The sequence below is a fragment of the Heterodontus francisci genome, chromosome 17, assembly GCF_036365525.1.
Source record: "Heterodontus francisci isolate sHetFra1 chromosome 17, sHetFra1.hap1, whole genome shotgun sequence".
NCBI classification, from domain to species: domain Eukaryota; kingdom Metazoa; phylum Chordata; class Chondrichthyes; order Heterodontiformes; family Heterodontidae; genus Heterodontus; species Heterodontus francisci.
In genome coordinates, this window is record NC_090387.1 from 27,238,540 (window position 1) to 27,260,282 (window position 21,743).

The 21,743-nt window shown below is 43.2% G+C and overlaps 1 protein-coding gene across 1 annotated transcript in view; it reads right to left on the bottom strand.

Annotated features, from left to right (window-relative positions):
- Positions 1-21,743, bottom strand: part of LOC137378579 (polycystin-1-like protein 2) — a 175,634-nt gene that overhangs the window by 93,163 nt on the left and 60,728 nt on the right. The window contains exons 16-20 of the mRNA XM_068048884.1: positions 20,311-20,456; positions 18,324-18,515; positions 16,938-17,114; positions 16,689-16,816; positions 2,040-2,163 (exon numbers count right to left, since the gene is read on the bottom strand). Coding sequence (XP_067904985.1) covers positions 2,040-2,163; positions 16,689-16,816; positions 16,938-17,114; positions 18,324-18,515; positions 20,311-20,456 — 767 coding nt within the window. The remainder of the gene's footprint in view (positions 1-2,039; positions 2,164-16,688; positions 16,817-16,937; positions 17,115-18,323; positions 18,516-20,310; positions 20,457-21,743) is intronic.

Here is a 21,743-nt window from a genome sequence, read left to right on the forward strand (position 1 = left end):
ATTAGCCTAGGCCTCTGGATCACTAGCCAAGTGACATTACCACTATGCCACCACCTCCCCAGGATGGTAATATGATGAAGTAAAAGTCCTATCTGCCCATGGTCAAGCCTGAAGACCCTTCTAAGATGGAACAGTGTCCCCTGGAGGCCCAAGTGGCTGAAAAATGTTTTGCTTTATAAAACTCTTCAACTCCCTCTAGAGCCACTCCAACTAGAGAATCTCATTGATAGCTCTAGAATTTATTACTTTATCCGAATGAAGCCTTTGAAGGGTGTACTGCGAGGATGTTCCCAATGAAGTCTGGAAACATCCCTTTGATGCCCCTTACCATGGTGGGGAAACAGGTAAAAGATACACCCACAATCCCTCAACTGGTCTAAATGGAAAATAAACATGGCAGAGTCAGGATCCAACCTATAGCCCAGGCACCCACCCTAGGGTCTAAAAGCAACTTACACCCTCTTCAGCCCTGGAAATTTTGAGTTCAATTTTCTCACTGACAGGGGTTTTTCATGCTGATCAGAAAGTTGATAACTTTTACCAAAACCTAAAAAAAAGTTCACATGTTTATTTTCTTCGATAAAGTGGGGCAGCACTTTGAACAAAAGGTAATCTTTTAGACATTCATTTCTGCTCTTACAAAAGAATTACAGATTTGAGTTGAAACACCACTAAAATCTTTCTCCTTTAGTTGATTAAGGATTGCAATTTCCATATTAATATAAAGTGGTATTTGGTGAGCATAACATAAGAGACTACATAGTGCACTGAAGCCACAAGGTATGGGACTCAACAGGTGACTGCCTCACACCAGCTTGAGCTCACACAGAATACAGTATAATTCCAGCCCTGATCACATTTTTTAAATAATGCCATTCTTTTTGCTGATTGTCTTAATGAAGTAGTAAAATGTACTGCTACAGTGACATAACAGCTCATGCATCATTGAGCAAATTGAAAGACCTTGCTGATACATATTTCTTCAGCTTGACACTGGTTGTATCCTGTTTTCATGAACTCCACCTCACTCAGGACACTACTTTCACAAAGGGAAATTGTGTCTCTATAATTCCAATAATGGTGTAGTGACATGAAGGTACTTTGCAAACTGTAGTGTGATATAACGATGGACTAAATGCAGGAAGATAGGCTATCAAATATAGATGGTGAATTCATATGATAAATTGAATATAAATAAAGTAAGACGATATTATTCTGTATTTCTACTGTATTATCACCAGTTACTGATTTATATAAAACAAATATTGTGTTCAGAATATAACAAAGGGCTGCCCAAGATTTGCAGGTACTGCACTGGATATTCAATAAATAACTCTGAAGAATAGTTTAATTCCACGGTTGAGTACTGTACTCAGTTCATGGGTTATGTGAATATTGAAAGTATGGGGATGAATTTTGTCCCAGTTTTCAGGTGGGAATGGAGGTCCAAAAATCGTGGAACTGAATTCACTGCCCCGCTTGTGCTGGCTATCCGCCTGCTGGCATTTTCATTGGGGCTATCACATGGGCAAGCCAGATTCTCTGCTGTTTTATGTGGGACCCCATTTATAATATGCAAATTGGAGGTCCCACACCAGTTTTCGGACCCTAGTACAGTACACACATTCACCACTAGTACTAAGTGTCAAGCAGCCTACCCAGCAATCATGAAAGGGCTGCTGCAGGCCACTTGTAAACCAAATAAGTTTTGCATCCATGCATTTTAAAAGAATCTAGGGAAGAGATAGCAGAGGTATTACTGCACACACAGTGGAGCATAAAAGCCAGCATGACAGGCTGGGCCTATTGGCTTGTTTCTGTGCTGTATATCCTATGTGTTTTTTCTTTTATAGATTTATAAGGGGCCAGGAAAGAGCATGTGTAGCTTGTTTGCTGATAGAATTAACAAAGTAATTTTTTCAAAATATCACTTTTCATCTTGTGAGCTCCAATTTGCTTATCCAGTGTAGTTATTTTCCATTCAAACAGGCACAAGAGTTACGTAACCGGTAGTTTCATTTATAGCACATTGTACCTACCCGGACGTCAACTGTGTCCATATCATCTTTCACATCCAGGGATGGGAATGCTGGGAGAGTGAAGCTTGTCATAGTAGAACCAGAGAGAATGATGGAATTTCCTTCATTGCTGTCCGCTGGGAGCCTTCAAACACAAGAAACAGCAATTCACTTTATGCCAGGCTTTAATTGATAAAAGTTCCCTACATGATCAATGCAAAAAGCAAAATTCATAAACTTCATCAATGAAACAATAATAATTTCCAGGTTTTGAATAATACCATTTGCCTTCGTGATCCTCCATAGCCAGTATTAGGTGTAAATTTGATTACAATTTGTGCCTCTTTCATATGGTGGACTGCCAACTCACATTGGTAGAAATTATTTTGTGTAGAATTCAGTTTTCCATGGTAGTGAGAACATGCGATATCATATTGACTTCAATAGAACTTAATATCAAATGTAGTGCATACAGATGGCCAATGTGATACCGTCTGTTTCCCGCTACCACACCAGAAAAATTTCTTCCCTGTTATGTTCTTAATTCATCCATTAAATCCACATTGTTAAAAGTTTGTTCAGACATATGCATTAATGCTCCAGTAATTAGATTAGAGATACAGCACTGAAACAGGCCCTTCGGCCCACCGAGTCTGTGCCGAACATCAACCACCCATTTATACTAATCCTACACTAATCCCATATTCCTACCAAACATCCACACCTGTCCCTATATTTCCCTACCACCTACCTATACTAGTGACAATTTATAATGGCCAATTTACCTATCAACCTGCAAGTCTTTTGGCTTGTGGGAGGAAACCGGAGCACCCGGAGAAAACCCACGCAGACACAGGGAGAACTTGCAAACTCCACACAGGCAGTACCCAGAATTGAACCCGGGTCCCTGGAGCTGTGAGGCTGCGGTGCTAACCACTGCGCCACTGTGCCACCCTAATATTTCTGCACCAACTTTAAACAGAATTCCCCTTCTTTTTAAATTTCACTGAGTTGCATTAAAGGTCCCCTATGCTTTCAAAGAACAAAGAACAAAGAACAGTACAGCACAGGAACAGGCCATTCGGCCCTCCAAGCCTGTGCCGATCTTGATGCCTGCCTTAACTAAAACTTTCTGCACTTCCGGGGTCCGTATCCCTCTATTCCCTTCCTATTCATGTATTTGTCAAGATGCCTCTTAAACGTCTCTATGGTACCTGCTTCCACCACCTCCCCCGGCAACAAGTTCCAGGCACTCACCACCCTCTGTGTAAAGAACTTGCCTCGCACATCCCCTCTAAACTTTGCCCCTCTCACCTTAAACCTATGTCCCCTAATAACTGACTCTTCCACCCTGGGAAAAAGCTTTTGACTATCCACTCTGTCCATGCCGCTTATAATTTTGTAAACCTCTATCATGTCGCCCCTCCACCTCCGTCGTTCCAGTGAAAACAATCCGAGTCTATACTACCTCTCCTCATAGCTAATGCCCTCCAGACCAGGCAACATCCTGGTAAACCTCTTCTGTACCCTCTCCAAAGCCTCCACGTCCTTCTGGTAGTGTGGCGACCAGAATTGCACACAATATTCTAAGTGTGGCCGAACTAAAATTCTGAACAGCTGCAGCATGATTTGCCAATTTTTATACTCTATGCCCCGACCGATGAAGGCAAGCATGCCGTATGCCTTCTTGACTACCTTATCCACCTGCTTTGCCACTTTCAGTGACCTGTGGACCTGTACGCCCAGATCTCTCTGCCTGTCAATACTCCAAAGGGTTCTGCCATTTACTGTATACTTCCCACCTGCATTAGACGTTCCAAAATGCATTACCTCACATTTGTCCGGATTAAACTCCATCTGCCATTTCTCCGCCCAAGTTCCCAACCGATCTCTATCCTGCTGTATCCTCTGACAATCCTAACCATTATCCGCAACTCCACCAACCTTTGTGTCGTCTGCAAACTTACTAATCAGACCAGCTACATTTTCCTCCAAATCATTTATATATACTACAAACAGCAAAGGTCTCAGCACTGATCCCTACGGAACATCTTGTTTAATATCTCACCTGCTGCAATTTCTATGAGGCCATAAGTTTAGATTCTTTTAAAGGTCTCATTTCTAGCTTGTTACAAATTTTAAGCAAGTCCTTAAAATCTATAAAAATCTATGAAAGTTACAAATCTGCCAGAATAACGTGATAATACTTGGAAAATATCATGAAAATGTTACCTGCACATCAAAAGAGTAGGGTAGTGTTTTTACTTTGGATATAATCAGGAAATTGCATCTAAAATGCATTCAAAATTGTGATGCTAAGGGCTGCACTTCAAGTTTCAATACAAATCTTTTAAGTAAACACAAATGTAAAATCTTCCATGAACCACTGCAATCGGACAGCATGATAGAACATAATTGTTACTTACTTTTACTTTCCATTAAAAAAAATTCCTTGATGTATTTAAGTGATAACTTGGTACTGTTTTATTATTATTGCTAATAATGGGTTTATCAGCAAAATAAGCATTTTTATTAAGTATCCAGTTTTATGTCTAAGTTAGAAGGTTTTGGGTTCAAGCCCCACTGCTGGATTTGCATACATACTGAGACTTCAGAGTAGTACATAGGAAGATGCCTTCTTATTGATGAGACATTAAACCAAGGCCCTGGGGCATAATTCCTTTTGGCCCGTTTTTGGGCCTGAAATGGCTGCCTTGCACAAAGTGCCTGGCCCGATCAGGAATAGGGTTCCCAATGCTCCCGGGATGAGGCAGATTTTCACTGAATTGGGTGTTCCTATCCCAAGTGCTGGCTCCAGCAGCTGGGAAGATCACTGATTTAATTTTACCGCCACATGCGCACTTATGGCCAACAGACATATGTATGAGGTATTATAAATAATGATTAATTGTTAGCCTAGCTTTGGGAGTCAGAAGTAGGTTAAACTGAATTATTTTTAAACAAAATCATTACCCAGCCTTTTCCATGGAGCTCGTCACTGGTTGCTGCTAAAAGCTGTCAACCCTAGAGAGCTGCAATCAGACAGGATGGGTTGGGGGAATCAGGAATCAGGAAGGCTCTGAAATCAGGGGGCTCTGAAATCAGCAGTGGGAGAGCCTTGAGAGTTGCGGGAGGAATTGAGGGAGACTGGGGAGGGGGCTCCAGGGAATTGGTGCTCAGAGGGACTAAAAGACTGAGGAAAGGGGCCCAGCATTTCACGTAGAACTGGGAGCAGAGCAGTAGCATCAAGATGGCGGAGCAGGAGTGACACTGAGAGAGGAGCAGCCAGTAAAGGAGTGAGTGAAACATGGAGATCTTACTGTGGGTAAATAGTGAAAGATTGTTTCCACTGGTGGGCGAATGGGGCTAAAATGAACAGAAACCGAGGATTCTCACTAGAGGAAACCAACGGGAAAGGAAGGAAAGGAAAGGTTGTTGAACTGAGTGCTATTAGACCATGGGAGCCTTCATCATATGTGACTGTTGAGATAAAGACTAAAACTTCATTTCAAAAGGAATGGGATGGATATTTGATACTTAATCTGGTGTCATGTGGTCGGAGAATCACATGGTCAAAGTGTAACATAATTACCTCCAGGAATGCCTCGAACCAAGTTGGTAATACTGACTGGGAGGCTACAGGCCAATCTGAAATTAGCCCTGAGCCTCATTAGCATAATTTGGGCAAACTACCGGCACTTGTTGCATCTCCAAACTAATTTAACCATAAAAATAATCTTGAGAGAGCGATGGGATGGCAATAGAGGCACTATTGTGGAATCAGGGGAATACCCCTGCCCCTTCTGGGTCCACTGGGATGAATTTTGTAATAAAGAAAACAAGAAAGCCCAGCTTTTGTTGGCAGTATCCAATTTCAAAAGCATGCCTAAAGCTAGCATTAGGCCCCTCAATTACATATGTAAGAGCCCAATGCCTTTTTTAGCCTCCCACCAGCGACATCATAAAAATGGCCTGGGACAATATTGGTAAATTTTTTATTTTATTTTAATTTTAATTTATATATATATATATATATATATATCCTTATTTTTAAATTTTATTTTTTTATTTTTAACCATGTGCTAATCTTAAACTTATTTTTCATGTTTTTGCTTTTGTATGACCTGTTCATTATTCTGCCATTAGCACTCTCTCTGGTCTCATGCTTTGTCTTTTGTTACAACTATTTAGCACTCCATTTTCATTCTGTTCCATGACATCTATCATTTAACCTCTCCCCCTTCCATCCTATCACAATCCTTCTTTCTTGTTCTACTTCCCCCCCTCCCCCTCTCACTTGCTCAAAGACTGTTACATTTCTAACTTTTAGCCAGTTCTGATGAAGGTTCTCAGACCTGAAATATTAACTCTGTTTCTCTCTCCACAGATGCTACCAGACCTGCTGAGTATTTCCAGCACTTTCTGTTCTCAGCTTGGGTTGGATATCTTCCAAGGGTACTTTGAGAGGGGATATTGATCCCTGAAATTGACCCTTGTTGTACCTGTGTTTTGCACCTGCACAAAGGGTGCAATGAGGTCCAATCTCTACCCTGCTGTCTGCCTGTTCAAATGGATATAAAAGATGCCGTGATAGAAGAATAGGGAATTCTCCTAATGCCCAGAGTGACATTTATCCCTGAGTCATAACCAGATTACCTGGATATTCATCTCATTTCTGTTTGTGGGACCTTATTGCTGTGCACAAATTAGCTGCTGTGTTTGCATACCTAACAACAGTGAGTGTGCTTCAAAAGATTGTGTAGTGGTTTGTGACATCCTGAGGATGTGCAAAGTGCTACATAAATGTACGTTCTTTCTTCTTTCTACTTGATAACTACACAGATGGGCAGATATTCCGACACAGATTTCTAAATTTTGTGTTGATTCTAATAGACCAAGATGAATATTCAATTTATAAAGTCCAGCAGGTGGTGCTGATTCAAATAGGCTTTGGCAATATTTTTATAAACAATGCTAGCACTGAATCCCAGAAGTGCTGTGATGAAAAACAAACTGTGTAAGTTTCTAGGTATAAATCTATTGAAACTTCTGTAAAAAAACAGAAGTTTCTTTGAAGTTTACACTTTGCATACATTATTTGTATTTGAAAGTCCCTTTGAAGAAATCTTACTGGGAATAGCTTTGAACATGGACGGTATCACACTCTCAGTTAGAATTGTGTTGCCAAAAGAGGGAGTATTACTATTCAGAAACAAACAGAAGCATTCTCTTCTGCTTCTGATTTGAAGATACAGAGATAAACAAATATCTGTGGGGAAATTCAACAAGGTTTAATGGTTATGTGCTCCTGAGAGAGGGACTTCTCCATGGATCACTTGATGTACAAAACCTAGTTGGCAGGAAAAAAAACAGAAGCGCAAGGGGAGAGCCAACTGTGTAACAGCCCCGACAAACAAATTTCTCTGCAGCACCTGTGGAAGAGCCTGTCACTCTAGAATTGGCCTTTATAGCCACTCCAGGCACTGCTTCACAAACCACTGACCACCTCCAGGCGCTTAGCCATTGTCTCTTGAGATAAGGAGGCCAAAGAAGAGATGCAGTTCAATACACTGAATATATAATTTCCACTCTGCCTTTTTTTAACCCGTTTTTTCCTCAGCTGGGAGCCTCTCCCCATCATCCTGGCAAAAGGACATGATCACACAATCTGTTCCAGGCCTCAGTCAGTGTTGGATTGGAATGATAGATGAGAATCATTTCTCTTGATTTACTTTCCAAATTTCTCTAATTGTCTCTATAAGAAATTTTTGCTGTCATCTTTTGGGACACGAAGTACTTTGGCAAGGCTAAAGGAAAACTAAGAATCCAAAATGAAATTCTCACAAATTTAATGACAAAAATACCTCCTGTGCCTATTTTTTAAAAACATTATTAAGCTTGTAAAGGTTTGTTTTTTCATGGCTGGCTTTTCAATTGATCCTGTTACTTTTACTTCATTCTCAAGGCTTTCTGTGAATGTTTCGATGATATCGGTTGCTTTACCTTAACCTTTGGTTGTTTACAAATACACAATTTGATGATGCAGATCTCATCAAAATGCATCACTGTGTCCATTGTGCTTGTTATACTAACATGTTGGGCTCACAAGCTTCTGGCAATGTTCCCTTCTAAACCAAAAGGACGTTTGCCAAATGATTTTGCTCTAAACAACATTTAAAAAGTACTCTGTTAGAGCCCGAACATAATTCCTTAAGAGGGGGTAAAAACCACAAAATATTTGTGCAATTTTAAAGCAAGATTGGAGTAGATTAGTCACACATATTTTTAAGATTAGGTACAGATTTTGCTATCAGCAGTGAACATACTGTGCTCGCCGTTCATTACACTTATCCACAGAATTTCAGTGGGCTTTTGCATTGAGATTTGTGGTCATCAGCCAAAACAGTGCAATGCACTTGAAAGAGGATCTATGACCTATGTGAACAAGGCAAGTAATTGTGTATCTCCTTAACCAGTCAGATTGAAGAATCCTTACTGAGACACAAAGGGCAGAATCTTATCAGGCCATTGGAGGTGGGGAGTGCAGGGAATTTTCGAAAGTTGCACATCGGGTTGGCTCTCTGATCCATTCCCACCCCTGTGCGATCTTGCTGGAGACAGGTTGGCATGGTAACAGGCAACCTGCTCCAAGGAGGTGGGCAGCCAATTAGGGCAAGTAAGGCCCCACTTAGGGGCCTTTTCCAGAACCTTCCCGGCATCGGACCTCCCCCCCACCACTCCCCACAAACCCCACCCCCCCCACCCCGAGTCCAGATTCCAGCAGCTGCCTGGAGGCAGCCTCCCCGCAGCAGGCCAGAGGACCATTGGAGTCTACTCTCAATCCTCCAATCACAGATCCTCTGGGGTGAGAAGGCCATAGTTGTGGCCACAAGGAATCCATACTGTGAACCCTGGCATTTTTACATTTTCAGCACGCTTCAGAGAGTGCCTCCACGTTGAGGCACTCTTATGGTCTCCTACCTGCCTCAACAGTGCCCAACTATCCTGATGGGGCTGCCAGCCGTTCAGTACTGCGGGCCCTCTGATTAGGCCTCCTTCCTCGGGAACCTATCCACTATCCTTAATTGGACAGCAAATGCAGAGAAGGCTTGTTAATTGGCCTCCTCCCAAAAGATCCCAACTGTCAGGGCACATCTGACATGTGCAGGGCCAGGATCTGGATTTGGTTCAATCTCTATCATTCTTGTGAATGTTTATTGTACTTTCTCTCGTGCCTGTATATCGTTTTTATCATATGGAGATCAGAATTATGCACAGTACTCCAAGTTTGATCTAACCAAGATTTTGGACATGTTTAGCTCTTCTTTTGAATTCTATCATTCTGGAAATGAGCCTCTGGTTGCTTTTTTAATGACCTTATTAACCTGCATAACTACTTTTAGTGATTTGTGTATCTGTACGCCCAGATCTCTCTCCTTTTCTACCCCATTTACACACTTGCTTTCCAAGAGGTATGTAGCCTCCTTATTCCTCCAATCAAAATGTCCCACCTTACACTTATCTATATTGAAGTTCATTTGCCAATTACATGACCATTCTGAAAGTTTATCAATTTCTTCCTATATTTTGCGATCGTCCTCCTCTGTATTATCTGTATCACCCCAATTTGGTGACATCTACAAATTTTGAAATTGTACTTCCAATTCCAAATTGTTTATGAAAATTGTGAACAATGGTATCCCGGCACCAGTCCTTGCAGAACACCAGTTCACACCTTTTGCAAGCCGGGATAACTACCTTTAACCATTACTCTTTGTTTTCTGTTTTGGAGCCAGCTTGCTATCCCTGACTCCACAGGCAGAAACTTTGATCACATGAGGAGGTGGGAACAAAGGCATGCAGGCGTCCAATTTCCCAACACTGGCTAGCATGCTGGTTTGCCAGCATGTTCCCACCTCCAGACCATATGGAACATGCCGGTTCGGGTGGGAAACAGCTACCTGCCCATAAATGGTGAGTAGCCAATTAGACATATTAAGGGGCCTTAACCACTGACTGGAAATTTCCAGATGGCAGACGGGCCCCCCACGGTGACCAGAACTGGCTGGGGATGGAGGCTGCCCCCTGGCATCAGACCTGGGACCAGTACTCCTGTTGGCTTTTTAAATTCCACACACAGCCGCTTCTTATAAATGGCCACAGCTGGAGCCAAAGGTCACCCTATGGAGGGGTGGACAATTTCTATTGCAGAAATTTTATAAGCTTTGAGAGGCGCCTCCATCTTGAGGCTCCCTCTCTCTCTCTTTCCTGTATTGGCCGCACCCACCTCTCAAGGTGGAGCTGCCACTCAGTGCTGGAGGGCCTCCTATTGGCCCTCTCACTTCAGGAGCCCAACTGCTGTCAACACTTGGATGGTGAGCACACATCCTGGCCACTAATTAGTCATCCCTTCAAAAATCACGTCGGACATCCAACGCCAATGCAGTGCGAGGTCAGGATCTGGAAATTTTCCTGATGTCGAGGTCCCTATCCCAGAACTAAAATCCAGCCCCACATGCTTTAACTTTAGACATGAGTCTACCATGTGGTAACTTATCGAAGGCCTTTTGAAAGTTCATCCACTGCATTACCCTTGTCTACCCTAACTGTTACTTCAAAGAATTCAATAAGGTTGATCAAGCATGACCTTTTTGAAATCCGTGCTGACTATTTTTTATTACATTTCCAGTTCCTGGATGTTTTTCTTTTACGTTTTTGAGTAATGATTCCATAATCTATTCTACCATCAATATTAAGCTAAATGGTCTATAGTTTTCTGGATTTTCTCCCCTTTCTAATATAGGAATCACATTAGCTGTCCACCAGTCCTCTAGCACTCTTCCCTTTTCTAATCACAGAATTGTTACAGTGCAATAGGAGGCCATTCGGCCCATTGTGTCTGCACCAGCTCTCCGAATGAGCAATTCCTATTGTGCCACTCCCCCACCTTCTCCCTATAACCCTGCACAATCTACCTTTTCATAGAACAGTCTAAATTCCTTTTGAATGCTTCAGTTGAACCTGTCTTCACCATACTCTCAGGCAGGGCATTCCGGATCTTAACCACACGTTGTGTGAAAAAGTTTTTCCTCATGTCGTTTTTGCTTCTCTTACCAAATACTTGAAATCTGTGCCCTCTCGTTCTCGATCCTTTCACGAGTGGGAACAGTTTCTCCCTATCTATGCTGTCCAGACCCCTCATGATTTTGAATACCTCTATCAGATCTCCTCAGCCTTCTCTTCTCCAAGAAAGCGTATTTAGTATATTGCGAAAGATTTACCATGGTCCCATAATAGTATAGTAAATTATACAGTATAATTTCCTCTACTCACTAATGTTAGCAACAAAGTTGATTTGAAGGTAAAATCTGTTTTAAACATGCCTAACAACAAGAAGAACTTGCAGATGAAAGCAAAATACCGCGGATGCTGGAAATTTGAATAATATATTCTATTAGAAGAACTTTAATGATGGCTACAACACATTAAACTGCAAGTTGAGAAACAGAACATTAACAGACATTATTAGCTAAAAATTTGATAGCCCCCGTTTTCGGGCACATTCGTGACCTTCCTGCTCACTGTCCCATTGGAGCAGGAAGCATGCACACTTCGTGCTGCGCCCTCATTTCAATGATTGTAGTGTACAGCCAGGCACAAACCATGTTTCTAGTTGGCCTTACGCTCAACAGTGGGCCTGGCAGCACGCGTGGCTAGTACATATTCCAGCTAGCCTCCAGTTCTTAAAGGCAGCCTTTTAAGGGGAGCTGCAGGCATCACAGGAAAGCTGCTGCTGACTGCCTGTAGTGCAATTGCCTGCAAGTTGAGGCTAAACAAATGAAGCAACAGGGATGAGAGAGGACCCCCAGGTTCACAGATCCAGCCTCAGCTACCTTCCATAAAGCAAACAGCACACCCACCTCTTGCAGTCTCCACATACATGCAGCTATTCAGCTGTGGCAAGCACAGCACCCAAATACAGTGCAACACCGTCACTGGCATTCCTCCCTCTCTCTTGCAGGACACGGTCTCACATAATCGCAGGGAGCAGAGTGAACCAGTGGGGGACATGTACCCCTACATCCCCTGAGCCCTACAGAAGAGATGGTTCTCCCCATCACGGGGCCAGCTGTGACAGAATCCATTGTATTCAGCATTGCCGAAAACATTGAGGATGATGGTATGTTACTGCTTTATGTCTCTTCTCAACTCCCACCTCACTCTCATCCCGCTATCAGGCATGAAGTTCAAGCTGCAGATGGTGTGACCATGGATCTTTTGCTTTCCACCCACCCCCTTCCCTCACCTCAATCCTCCCCTTCTGATTTTCTGCTTTCAGACATCCAAGAACTGTCACCTGCCTAGCCGCAACAAACCCAGAAGAGAGAGCAACAGCTCAGCACTGATGAAGATGCCCCATCACTTGGTAAGACACTCGCAGCCACCAACTGAGATACTGGCACTGCACGTACTTTGGAGGCCAGTACAGACCTGGGATCTGCATGTGGTGAGTGACTGGGCATGAGTGGGCTGCAGCAAGGCCAGGGGAAAAGGATGGTTCGTATGCCAGCCCAACAGAGGGTGAAATTTCAGATGAGTTCTGCTACCGGAGACTCAGATGAGGACTTTGATGGGGCAGACTGCAGGAGAACGCTGATGGGCAGGCACATTGAGATGCCTGGTTCATTGGCAGGCCATCCAGACAATCTCCTGTGACTGTCAAGGAGAACGGAAGAGTCTGGTTCCAATGTGGCACAGGGCATTGCCCAGAGCGTAGAGCTCATCCTTTCCAACATGGAAGTGGTGGCCAACTCCATCACATCACATGTGGATACAATGTCTGGTGACCACTGTCTCAGCTTCCATTGTAGCACAAGCAGAAGCCACCCAATATCTGACTGCTGCAGTGGAATCTCAGACGGAGGTCTTTAAATCTCCGTTTGTTGCCATGCATTGTGCAAGGAGCACTAGGCTAGACAAAGGCACCCACAAGACAGGCACTAGGGGAATGCACAGGGTGAATAGTTCATTTTGTATAATTGGATATGTTGCTAGATAAAGATGTTATGGAAAGATTATTGTGGTTCTCTTATTGCAGGCCAAGAGGACGCTATGATGGAACAACACAAATGGATGGGAAGGTGGGGAATAGTGGAGCAATGGCAGTGAAGGGATGATCTCCTCAGGGAACCGGAGTCTGAGTCGGCACGCACGGACAGCATATCAGGAACAAAGGGGCCCCCAATGTCTCCTTCGTGCCTCCTGCCTTTCCTCCTCCTACTGAGGTGGCCTCCATATGCCTGTGCCTCATAATATCTTGGTTCTGGAGGACGCTGCAGACCACCATGAACATGGAGACATGCTCCAAAGAGTATTGAAGGGTTCACCCCACCGCCGAGTGGTCCAGGCAGTGGAACCATTGCTTAAGAATGCTGTTAGTCTGCTCCACTGTATTTCTAGTGGTATCATGGCTCTCATTGTACACCTCTTGTCCTCACATGGTTGGGTAGTGAGGTAAAGTCATCATCATGTGTAGAAGGGGTATCCCCTGTCTCCAAGCTGCCAGCCTCTGGTAGCCCAAAGAAGGTGGGAATGGCAAAATGGCTCAGGATAAAGGAATCTTGGCTGCTGCCAGGATAGCAGGCATTCCCCGACATAATGGTTTGGGAATGTTCACACACCATCTGCATATTGATGGAGTGGAACCTCCCTGTTAATGTATAGCCAGCAGAGCCACATGTGTGCAGTTTATGGCTCCCTGCACCATTGGGAATCCCGCTGCCCTGGAAAAGTCATGTGTCCGCTCATCATGCTTCTCTCTAGTTAGAGAGAAAACAATGACATCGCCTCTCCTCGCCTACAGTCTTGTGAATCTTACAATAGCTCACATACCAAAGAGACAAGTCATATTCCACCCTCCTGGAAGGATCCAGCTATGCAGAAGTTTAGAGCGTTGGCAGTGAAGTCCTCACCTTGGTGTGAGGCTGCAGCTCCTGTGATCACGTGCCTTGGTGAATCTCAAGCAGCTCAGGCATTGCTCTTGGCTGAGGTGGAAGTAGGGGAATTGCTCCCTGAAACCCATGGTGGGTATGACCTGCTGTGGAGAGCCCTCTTCCTCCTCCCCCTGTGCAGAGCTTCCCCTCTCTGTAGCCACTGCTCCATCTCCGGCTGTTGTGTTGCAGACCCAGAGGCACTGCAACGACAGCCCCTATAACTGTTGCAGCCTTTGTATGAAAAGATCACAAAACTCCTCTGCCCTCCCTGTGAGGATGCAGCAACGCTCCCTGCCAAATCCAGGGACTCAGCAAAACAACTCCAAAAACACTCCACAGTACAAACTCTGAATGAGCAGAAGTAAATCAAAATCACCTCAGCTGCAGGTTGGATGGCTGCCCTTTTAAATAGTGCTAATAAATTGGGTTGCGGGGGTGGGGGGCGGGGGGGAACACTTGTGCAGCTGAACACAGTTCAGCTGTGAGAGATTAGCACAGATGTTAAGTGGATTGGCACAGTCAAAATTTCTAGAATGTGCATCAAAGCAGCCAGAACGCCTGACGGATGTCACGATCTGTCCACTGCAAAAGCTTCAGCTGCATGCACGGCACACCCGCACTCACACCCTCCCCAGCATGGGCTGCTATGTGGGCCATGCCAGGAGTGGCCAAAAGTGCAGCGTGTGCCATTTTCTCACTTTGAGGCTTTGGTGCTATAGAGTCGAATTTCACAGCCTATTTGTCAGACAAATGCAGCTGGTAACCATGGACAAATCTTGGGTTGCTATGAAATCAACAGAATGGAGGGGGCGGGGGCAATACAGTCTTGAGATAAGACACCATTAGACTGCAACAAATGAAGCACATGATGAAGTAACCCCACTGAATTTTGAACGAACCCTGAACAATAAGGGGTATAGGCATGCCTGAAGAAACCAATCATGGTAATGTGCCTGGGAGACTTGCAAAAGAAATGTGAACACAAAAAATATAAGAATGAATACAATATCTAGCTTTTTCACTGGAGTCGGCTAGGACAGGAGGGTCCAAGTCTAATGGAAAGAAGTTGTCTAAAAATTCACCAGACTTCAAATGATTATCAGTTTGGCCAACGTGGCACTTGAAGACTCCAGGTTGTGTTTATTATTTAATCCATGTATAAATGGTTAAAGAAAAATAATCTCTGTGAAATAATGTATCCATGCATTTCTGTTAAGGCAGATTCAAGTCCACAAACCTCACCCTCACAACCAATGTGGGAGGTGTAAAAGCCATAAATAATTCCTACAGGACAATTAGATTTTTACTCACCATTGCTTCACTAACAAAGAATGAAGAAAAACTAATTAGTTTATTGTTAAAATACAATGAATACCTACAGTTGTGTATCTTTGCTTTGTCAGTTTTAATATTATGTTGTGCATATTATTTGCTGTGCTTCTGCATGTGTTTTTTTTAGCTCTTATTGATTGGTCGTCCTGGCATAAAGAATAAACTAAAACTTGACTTTGAACTTTGCCTTCCAGAATTTTGTTTACCAGATAAGTGATGCTTATCACTACAGCAACTGTTAACCACACTCACGCATATTTTCCATAAACTAACACTTACTACTGCAAGTAATGGTAGGAATGTGATCTAGAGCTGGTATGTCTCATATTTAATGCAAATGTATTATCTTTTCAACAACAAAAGCTTGTATCTATGAAGTGCCTTTAACGTAGTAAAATGTCCCAAGGTGCTTTGCAGGAGCGTTAGCAAACAAAAGTTGACACTAAAATTTGGATAAACATCCACACACTCCATCACTGGCATTCTGTGGCCGCAGTGGGTCCAAGTCAGGATGGTGCGTAATTGCAGGGGAACCTTGGGGCAATCATGTTCCCACATACCTGCTCCCTTGTCTTTCGAGTTGGTGGAGATCATGGGTTTGGGATGAGCTGGTGAAAAAGTCTTGGTGAGTTGTTACTGTGTTTCCTGTTGATGATAGGTACTGCCTCTATGGTATGCCAGTAGGGGAGGTAGCAGTGGCCAATGGGTGGGGTGGGGGTGTGAGGGGGTGGTCAGCGGATGTGCCCAGGATTGGGGATGCTGGGAACTGGCCTGTCATCTTTTGGGGTTGGGAGAAGCACTCCATATCCAGTTAAGTAGGAGAGGGCCTTCCTGCCGGTAAATGCCATCTTGTGCAGTGCCAATTCATTTTGCAGTGAATGAAGCACTGGGTGGCATAGGGCCTTCATTTAAAAAAATATTTCCCCCTTTAACTATTGCTGCTATTCGCTCCTACTGCCAATGCAAACTCCTTTCCCAATATGGTGGATAGTGCACTTCCAGCCAGAAATGTGCGCACATTTCCTGGCCACCGTTTTGGGAGCTGAGTAGGATGGTTCCTGCCCGGAAAATGGGCACCAAGTGGCAAAATGGGGGCAGAGTTGAGGGTTCTTTACTCTGCATCTGGCTATGATACAATCGACCTGGGAAAACCTGACTGGATACCTTGGAAGTCAAAAGAATTCTGTTCCCCAACATCCACACATCCTTTCTACAAATATCTGACGGTAAATATAGCTTTAGATGTCATCAGTCAATCTGATAGAATGATGCCCATCGGTGCAGTATTTTATTAACTTCTTGGACTAATTAATCATACAAAAGATGGTATAAGTTTTCTATTTACCTCTGTAGGTACATGCTAACTGAGGGCATCATCATTAAAACAGGTTCCTCATCTGCTATTGCTTCATTTAACACCACAGCCTGCAAAAGGTCTATTGTGTCCAATAACTTCTCTGATATCACTCTTTGCTGAAAGGTAAAAATGTATCTTTAAAATGTTGACCAGCACAGTTCCTTTAACTTTTAATAGTGTTATGATGTAATTGTGAAAAGTCTGAGTTCATTCCATTGTAAATTGAGTTATATTTACTGTGTCTGTGGCCAAATCGTCCTGTGCATCATTTTCTACTGAAGCTTCCAGAACATTGTTAACCACATTAAAGAGGGTATTTGCTGCAATGGTTCTTTTCTCAGGGTCTTCATCATCCACAACACCGAGAGTCAGCAACGTTTCACCCATATTCAGAAGGGTTGAACTGGCTTCCAACTGAACAGCAGATAGGAAAGAGATTCACATAGTGCAATATACAGCCTTGACATAATGGAGCAGACAAATAATTTAAGCACATTTCCCCTCTTTACTTCATCTTGCTTGTCAATTTTGTTTTCAATCAAGAAAAAGTGTTAATAATTGAAGGTTAATATCACTTTGAAGATGAATACTTTGAGATAGATTTTTTTTTAACCTCTACCTTCTTGTTACTGAATTGTATGTCCAGTGCAGAAACTTCCAGACAGAAGGCAACAGAACTTTTATTGGGGAATCATTGGAGAAATTTGGGTGGGGGAGGGGAAGAGATTAGAATAGTAATTGAGCATTACTGTAGGTACCTGTGATATAGAGGTAAGTTCATCAGATCTGTGGGTCAGCTGTTTTAAAACTTCTGAAACTTCTACAGCCTTGTGCAGTGATGAGACATCCACAGCAGACAAGTTCAAAAGCATTGTTTCCCTCAGCTTGGGGATGTTTTTTTGGCAGCAGGAAACAGGAATAATTGCATTACTGTTCAGTGAATACTTCTTTGCACAATGAACACATATTTCTATTAGGAAATTACTCAAATTTGAACTGATGTCTGCATTCACTTGAACTAGGATGGTTGAACGGAGTTAATTCAAGTGACATGGATTAGAGTTAAACTCTGTTTAAGAAAGCAACTTGAGATTTTTACTTTTTTCCCTTTATTATATGATCAATGGGAGGAACTGTGGTTATTATACAATATACAGCCTCAGGAACAATAATTAAGGAAACTGGTAGCCACAAGTTAGTTAGGCGACCCAACGCTCAAAAATGATATGTACATTAAAGCATCATGTATATATGAATAAATTCAAACCTAATTTTCATGGATGTCATTAGCAATATCACAGGGATATTGATATCAGACGATCAAAACAGATAACTAACTGATCTTCCAGCATTTCAATGTTATTATAAAAGCAAAATACTGCGGATGCTGGAAATCTGAAATAAAAACAAGAAATGCTGGAAATACTCAACAGGTCTGGCAGTATCTGTGGAGAGAGAAGCAGAGTTAACGTTTCAGGTCAGTGACCCTTCTTCAGAACAGGTAAATATTAGAAATGTAAAAGGTTATAAGCAAGTAAAGCGGGGTGGGGCAAGAGATAACAAAGGAGGTCTCCTTTGGTGCTTTAGTCATTTGTTTAATAGCCATATTTTTAAAAATGTTACCTGTTTCTTGTCATCTAGAGCCAGTTTGCTTGTGACTCCTGCCCTGACCTCCTGATTCAGTACAGAAGAGACTGATTCAAATAGTTGGATTAGTAAAGAACTGTTTGTTGGTACACCTGATATATCTTCTAAATTTTCTGATAAGAGTGTTGCTAGATCCTTGTCATTACCAGTGTTTGAAAACTCATGAACCTGCAGGTAGAATAGAGAAAAAGTAAATGGAACAAGGTTACTGTTCGTGCAGCTTGTCCCTTTTTAAATAATTGTTTCTTCGATGACTCAAACCTGCTGTCAGCGCATGACAACGTTTACTGGTTAGGAACGCACACCAAATTGACATGAAGGAATTAGCCAATTTCAATTGCAACAATTGAACAGAAGTTCAAATCCCAGCATGGCAGTTTGGAAATTTGAATTCAGTTTTTAAAAAATCTGACATTAGAAGACTGGTGTCAGTAAAAGTGACCATGACGTGGCAGATTGTCATAAAAATCCAACTGGTTCCTTTAAGGAAGGAAACCAACCGTCCTTACCCATTCTGGTCTATATGTAATTCCAGCCTCACACCAATATGGTTAACTTTTAACAGCTCTCCAAAGTAAGCCAGACCGTTGTATCAAACCAGGGCAACTAGCGATGAGTAACAAATGTCAGAATTGCCAGCGATAGTTCGGGAATGAATTAAAAAAACTCCTATGACGCTTATGGATGAAGGTGGTCATTCAGCCCATCTTAGGACATCCTTCCAGATGAACTTGTACTCACACCATCTAAAGCCCCAGATTTAACCCAGGGTGATAAGGTGACAGCCGAGGTGACAAAATCGGCAGAATCAAGTCTGGGAAATTTTAACTCTCAGGCCTCATCTGCATGCCCTGCGGCCAGTTTCCCACCCAAAACCAGTGAGAAACAGCATCTAGCATAAACATTCCGATTGTGCTCCATAGGAAAGTTAAAAAACTAACCTCCTGAGCCTTTTTGGACCCAGCACCTCTACCCACTAGGTTGGGCTGGTGGAAAAGTCACAACCATTTCCCTGTTCTTGACCACGACTAAACTAAAAGTAATGATAACAATAATTGTCAATCCCATCCACAAACATTCATTTCCCCCACCATCGACGCACAGTGGCAGCAGTGTGTACCCTCTAGAAGATGCACTGCAGCAACGCACCAAGGCTCCTTCGACAGCACCTTCCAAACCCATGACCTCTACCAACTGGAAGGACAAGGACAGCAAAGGCATGGGAACACCACCACCTGCAAGTTCCCCTCCAAGTCACACGCCATCCTGACTTGGAACTATATTGCCATTTCTTCACTGTCGCTGGATCAAAATCCTGGAACTCCCTTCACTGTGGGTGTACCTACCTCACATGGACTGCAGCGGTTCAAGAAGGCAGCTCACCACCACCTTCAAGGGCAAGTAGGGATGGGCAATAAATGCTGGCCTAGCCAGCGATGCCCACATTCCATGAATGAATTTTTTTTAAATGCCTCACAAATCCCGTCACTAGCCTCTCTCAACACTGGGATAAATACCAACTAACCCCGAGGATTAACTACTCGCTCATTTCAAATTGGGTTTGTGACTCATATGCAATAGAATTACTGGAAATGAAAATATAAATGGTGAGTTCATACCAAAATCCATGATATGACAAAAACCCAATACAGCGAGAAAATTCTGATAATGAGCAACTACTCCAAAAGAAACAAGGGATGAATTGCAATCAGCACATCAAATCCGATCTTTTTTCTTCAAATATAAAAGCAGAAAATGCTGGAAAAACTCAGCAGGTCAAGCAGCATCCGTGGAGAGCGAAGCAGAGTTAATGTTTCAGGTTGATGACCTTTCATCAAAACTGGGAATGTTTCCAGCATTTTTTGTTTTCCAGCATCTATGGTTGACCATACCTGATGTGTTTTTATAGTCGCTTCTATTTTATTCATGATTCCAAGGTAAAAAGGCAGAGTAAACAACATACCGTCACTGTAACAATAACACTGGTAAAGGAGCCCACATTGTTTCTGATAGTGACTGTGATATTCAACTGGTTATCATTCTTTGAGTCTCCCAGTGGTAGGTACGTAGGTGGTAATATTGGCTGTGATCCACAGTGTAAAGGAACATCTGAAAAGACACCAAGCACATTATGATCTGGAGTGCTCTGTCTGAATGGATAGAGGAAGCAAATTCAATAGGAACTTTCAAAAACTGTCTTAATGGGGAAAAAAATGACAGGGTTATGGGGAAAGAGCAGTGGAGTGGGCACAAGCCTCCTCATTTAAGATCCTATGAATCTACAATTAAGTCAACTTCTGTCTAGGTAACACACTAAATGAAGCAACCTCCCCAGTTGAAACATACTTGTTGAGGACACAAAGATAGGTAGGAAAGTAAGTTGTGAAGGGGACATGAGGAGGCCACCAAGGTTAAGTGAATGGGCAAACATATGGCAAATGGTGTATAATGTGGGAAATGTGAAATTGTCTATTTTGGCAGGAAGAATAAAGAAGAAGCATATTATCTAAATGGTGAGAAATTGCAGAGCTCTGAGATGTAGAGGGATCTGGGTATCCTAGTGCATGAATTGCAAAAGATTAGTATGCAGGTTCAGCAAGTAATTTCTTTTGGGCCTCCTTATCTCGAGAGACAATGGATACGCGCCTGGAGGTGGTCAGTGGTTTGTGAAGCAGCGCCTGGAGTGGCTATAAAGGCCAATTCTGGAGTGACAGGCTCTTCCACAGGTGCTGCAGAGAAATTTGTTTGTTGGGGCTGTTGCACAGTTGGCTCTCCCCTTGCGCCTCTGTCTTTTTTCCTGCCAACTACTAAGTCTCTTCGACTCGCCACAATTTAGCCCTGTCTTTATGGCTGCCCGCCAGCTCTGGCGAATGCTGGCAACTGACTCCCACGACTTGTGATCAATGTCACACGATTTCATGTCGCGTTTGCAGACGTCTTTATAACGGAGACATGGACAGCCGGTGGGTCTGATACCAGTGGCGAGCTCGCTGTACAATGTGTCTTTGGGGATCCTGCCATCTTCCATGCGGCTCACATGGCCAAGCCATCTCAAGCGCCGCTGACTCAGTAGTGTGTATAAGCTGGGGGTGTTGGCCGCTTCAAGGACTTCTGTGTTGGAGATATAGTCCTGCCACCTGATGCCAAGTATTCTCCGAAGGCAGCGAAGATGGAATGAATTGAGACGTCGCTCTTGGCTGGCATACGTTGTCCAGGCCTCGCTGCCGTAGAGCAAGGTACTGAGGACACAGGCCTGATACACTCGGACTTTTGTGTTCCGTGTCAGTGCGCCATTTTCCCACACTCTCTTGGCCAGTCTGGACATAGCAGTGGAAGCCTTACCCATGCGCTTGTTGATTTCTGCATCTAGAGACAGGTTACTGGTGATAGTTGAGC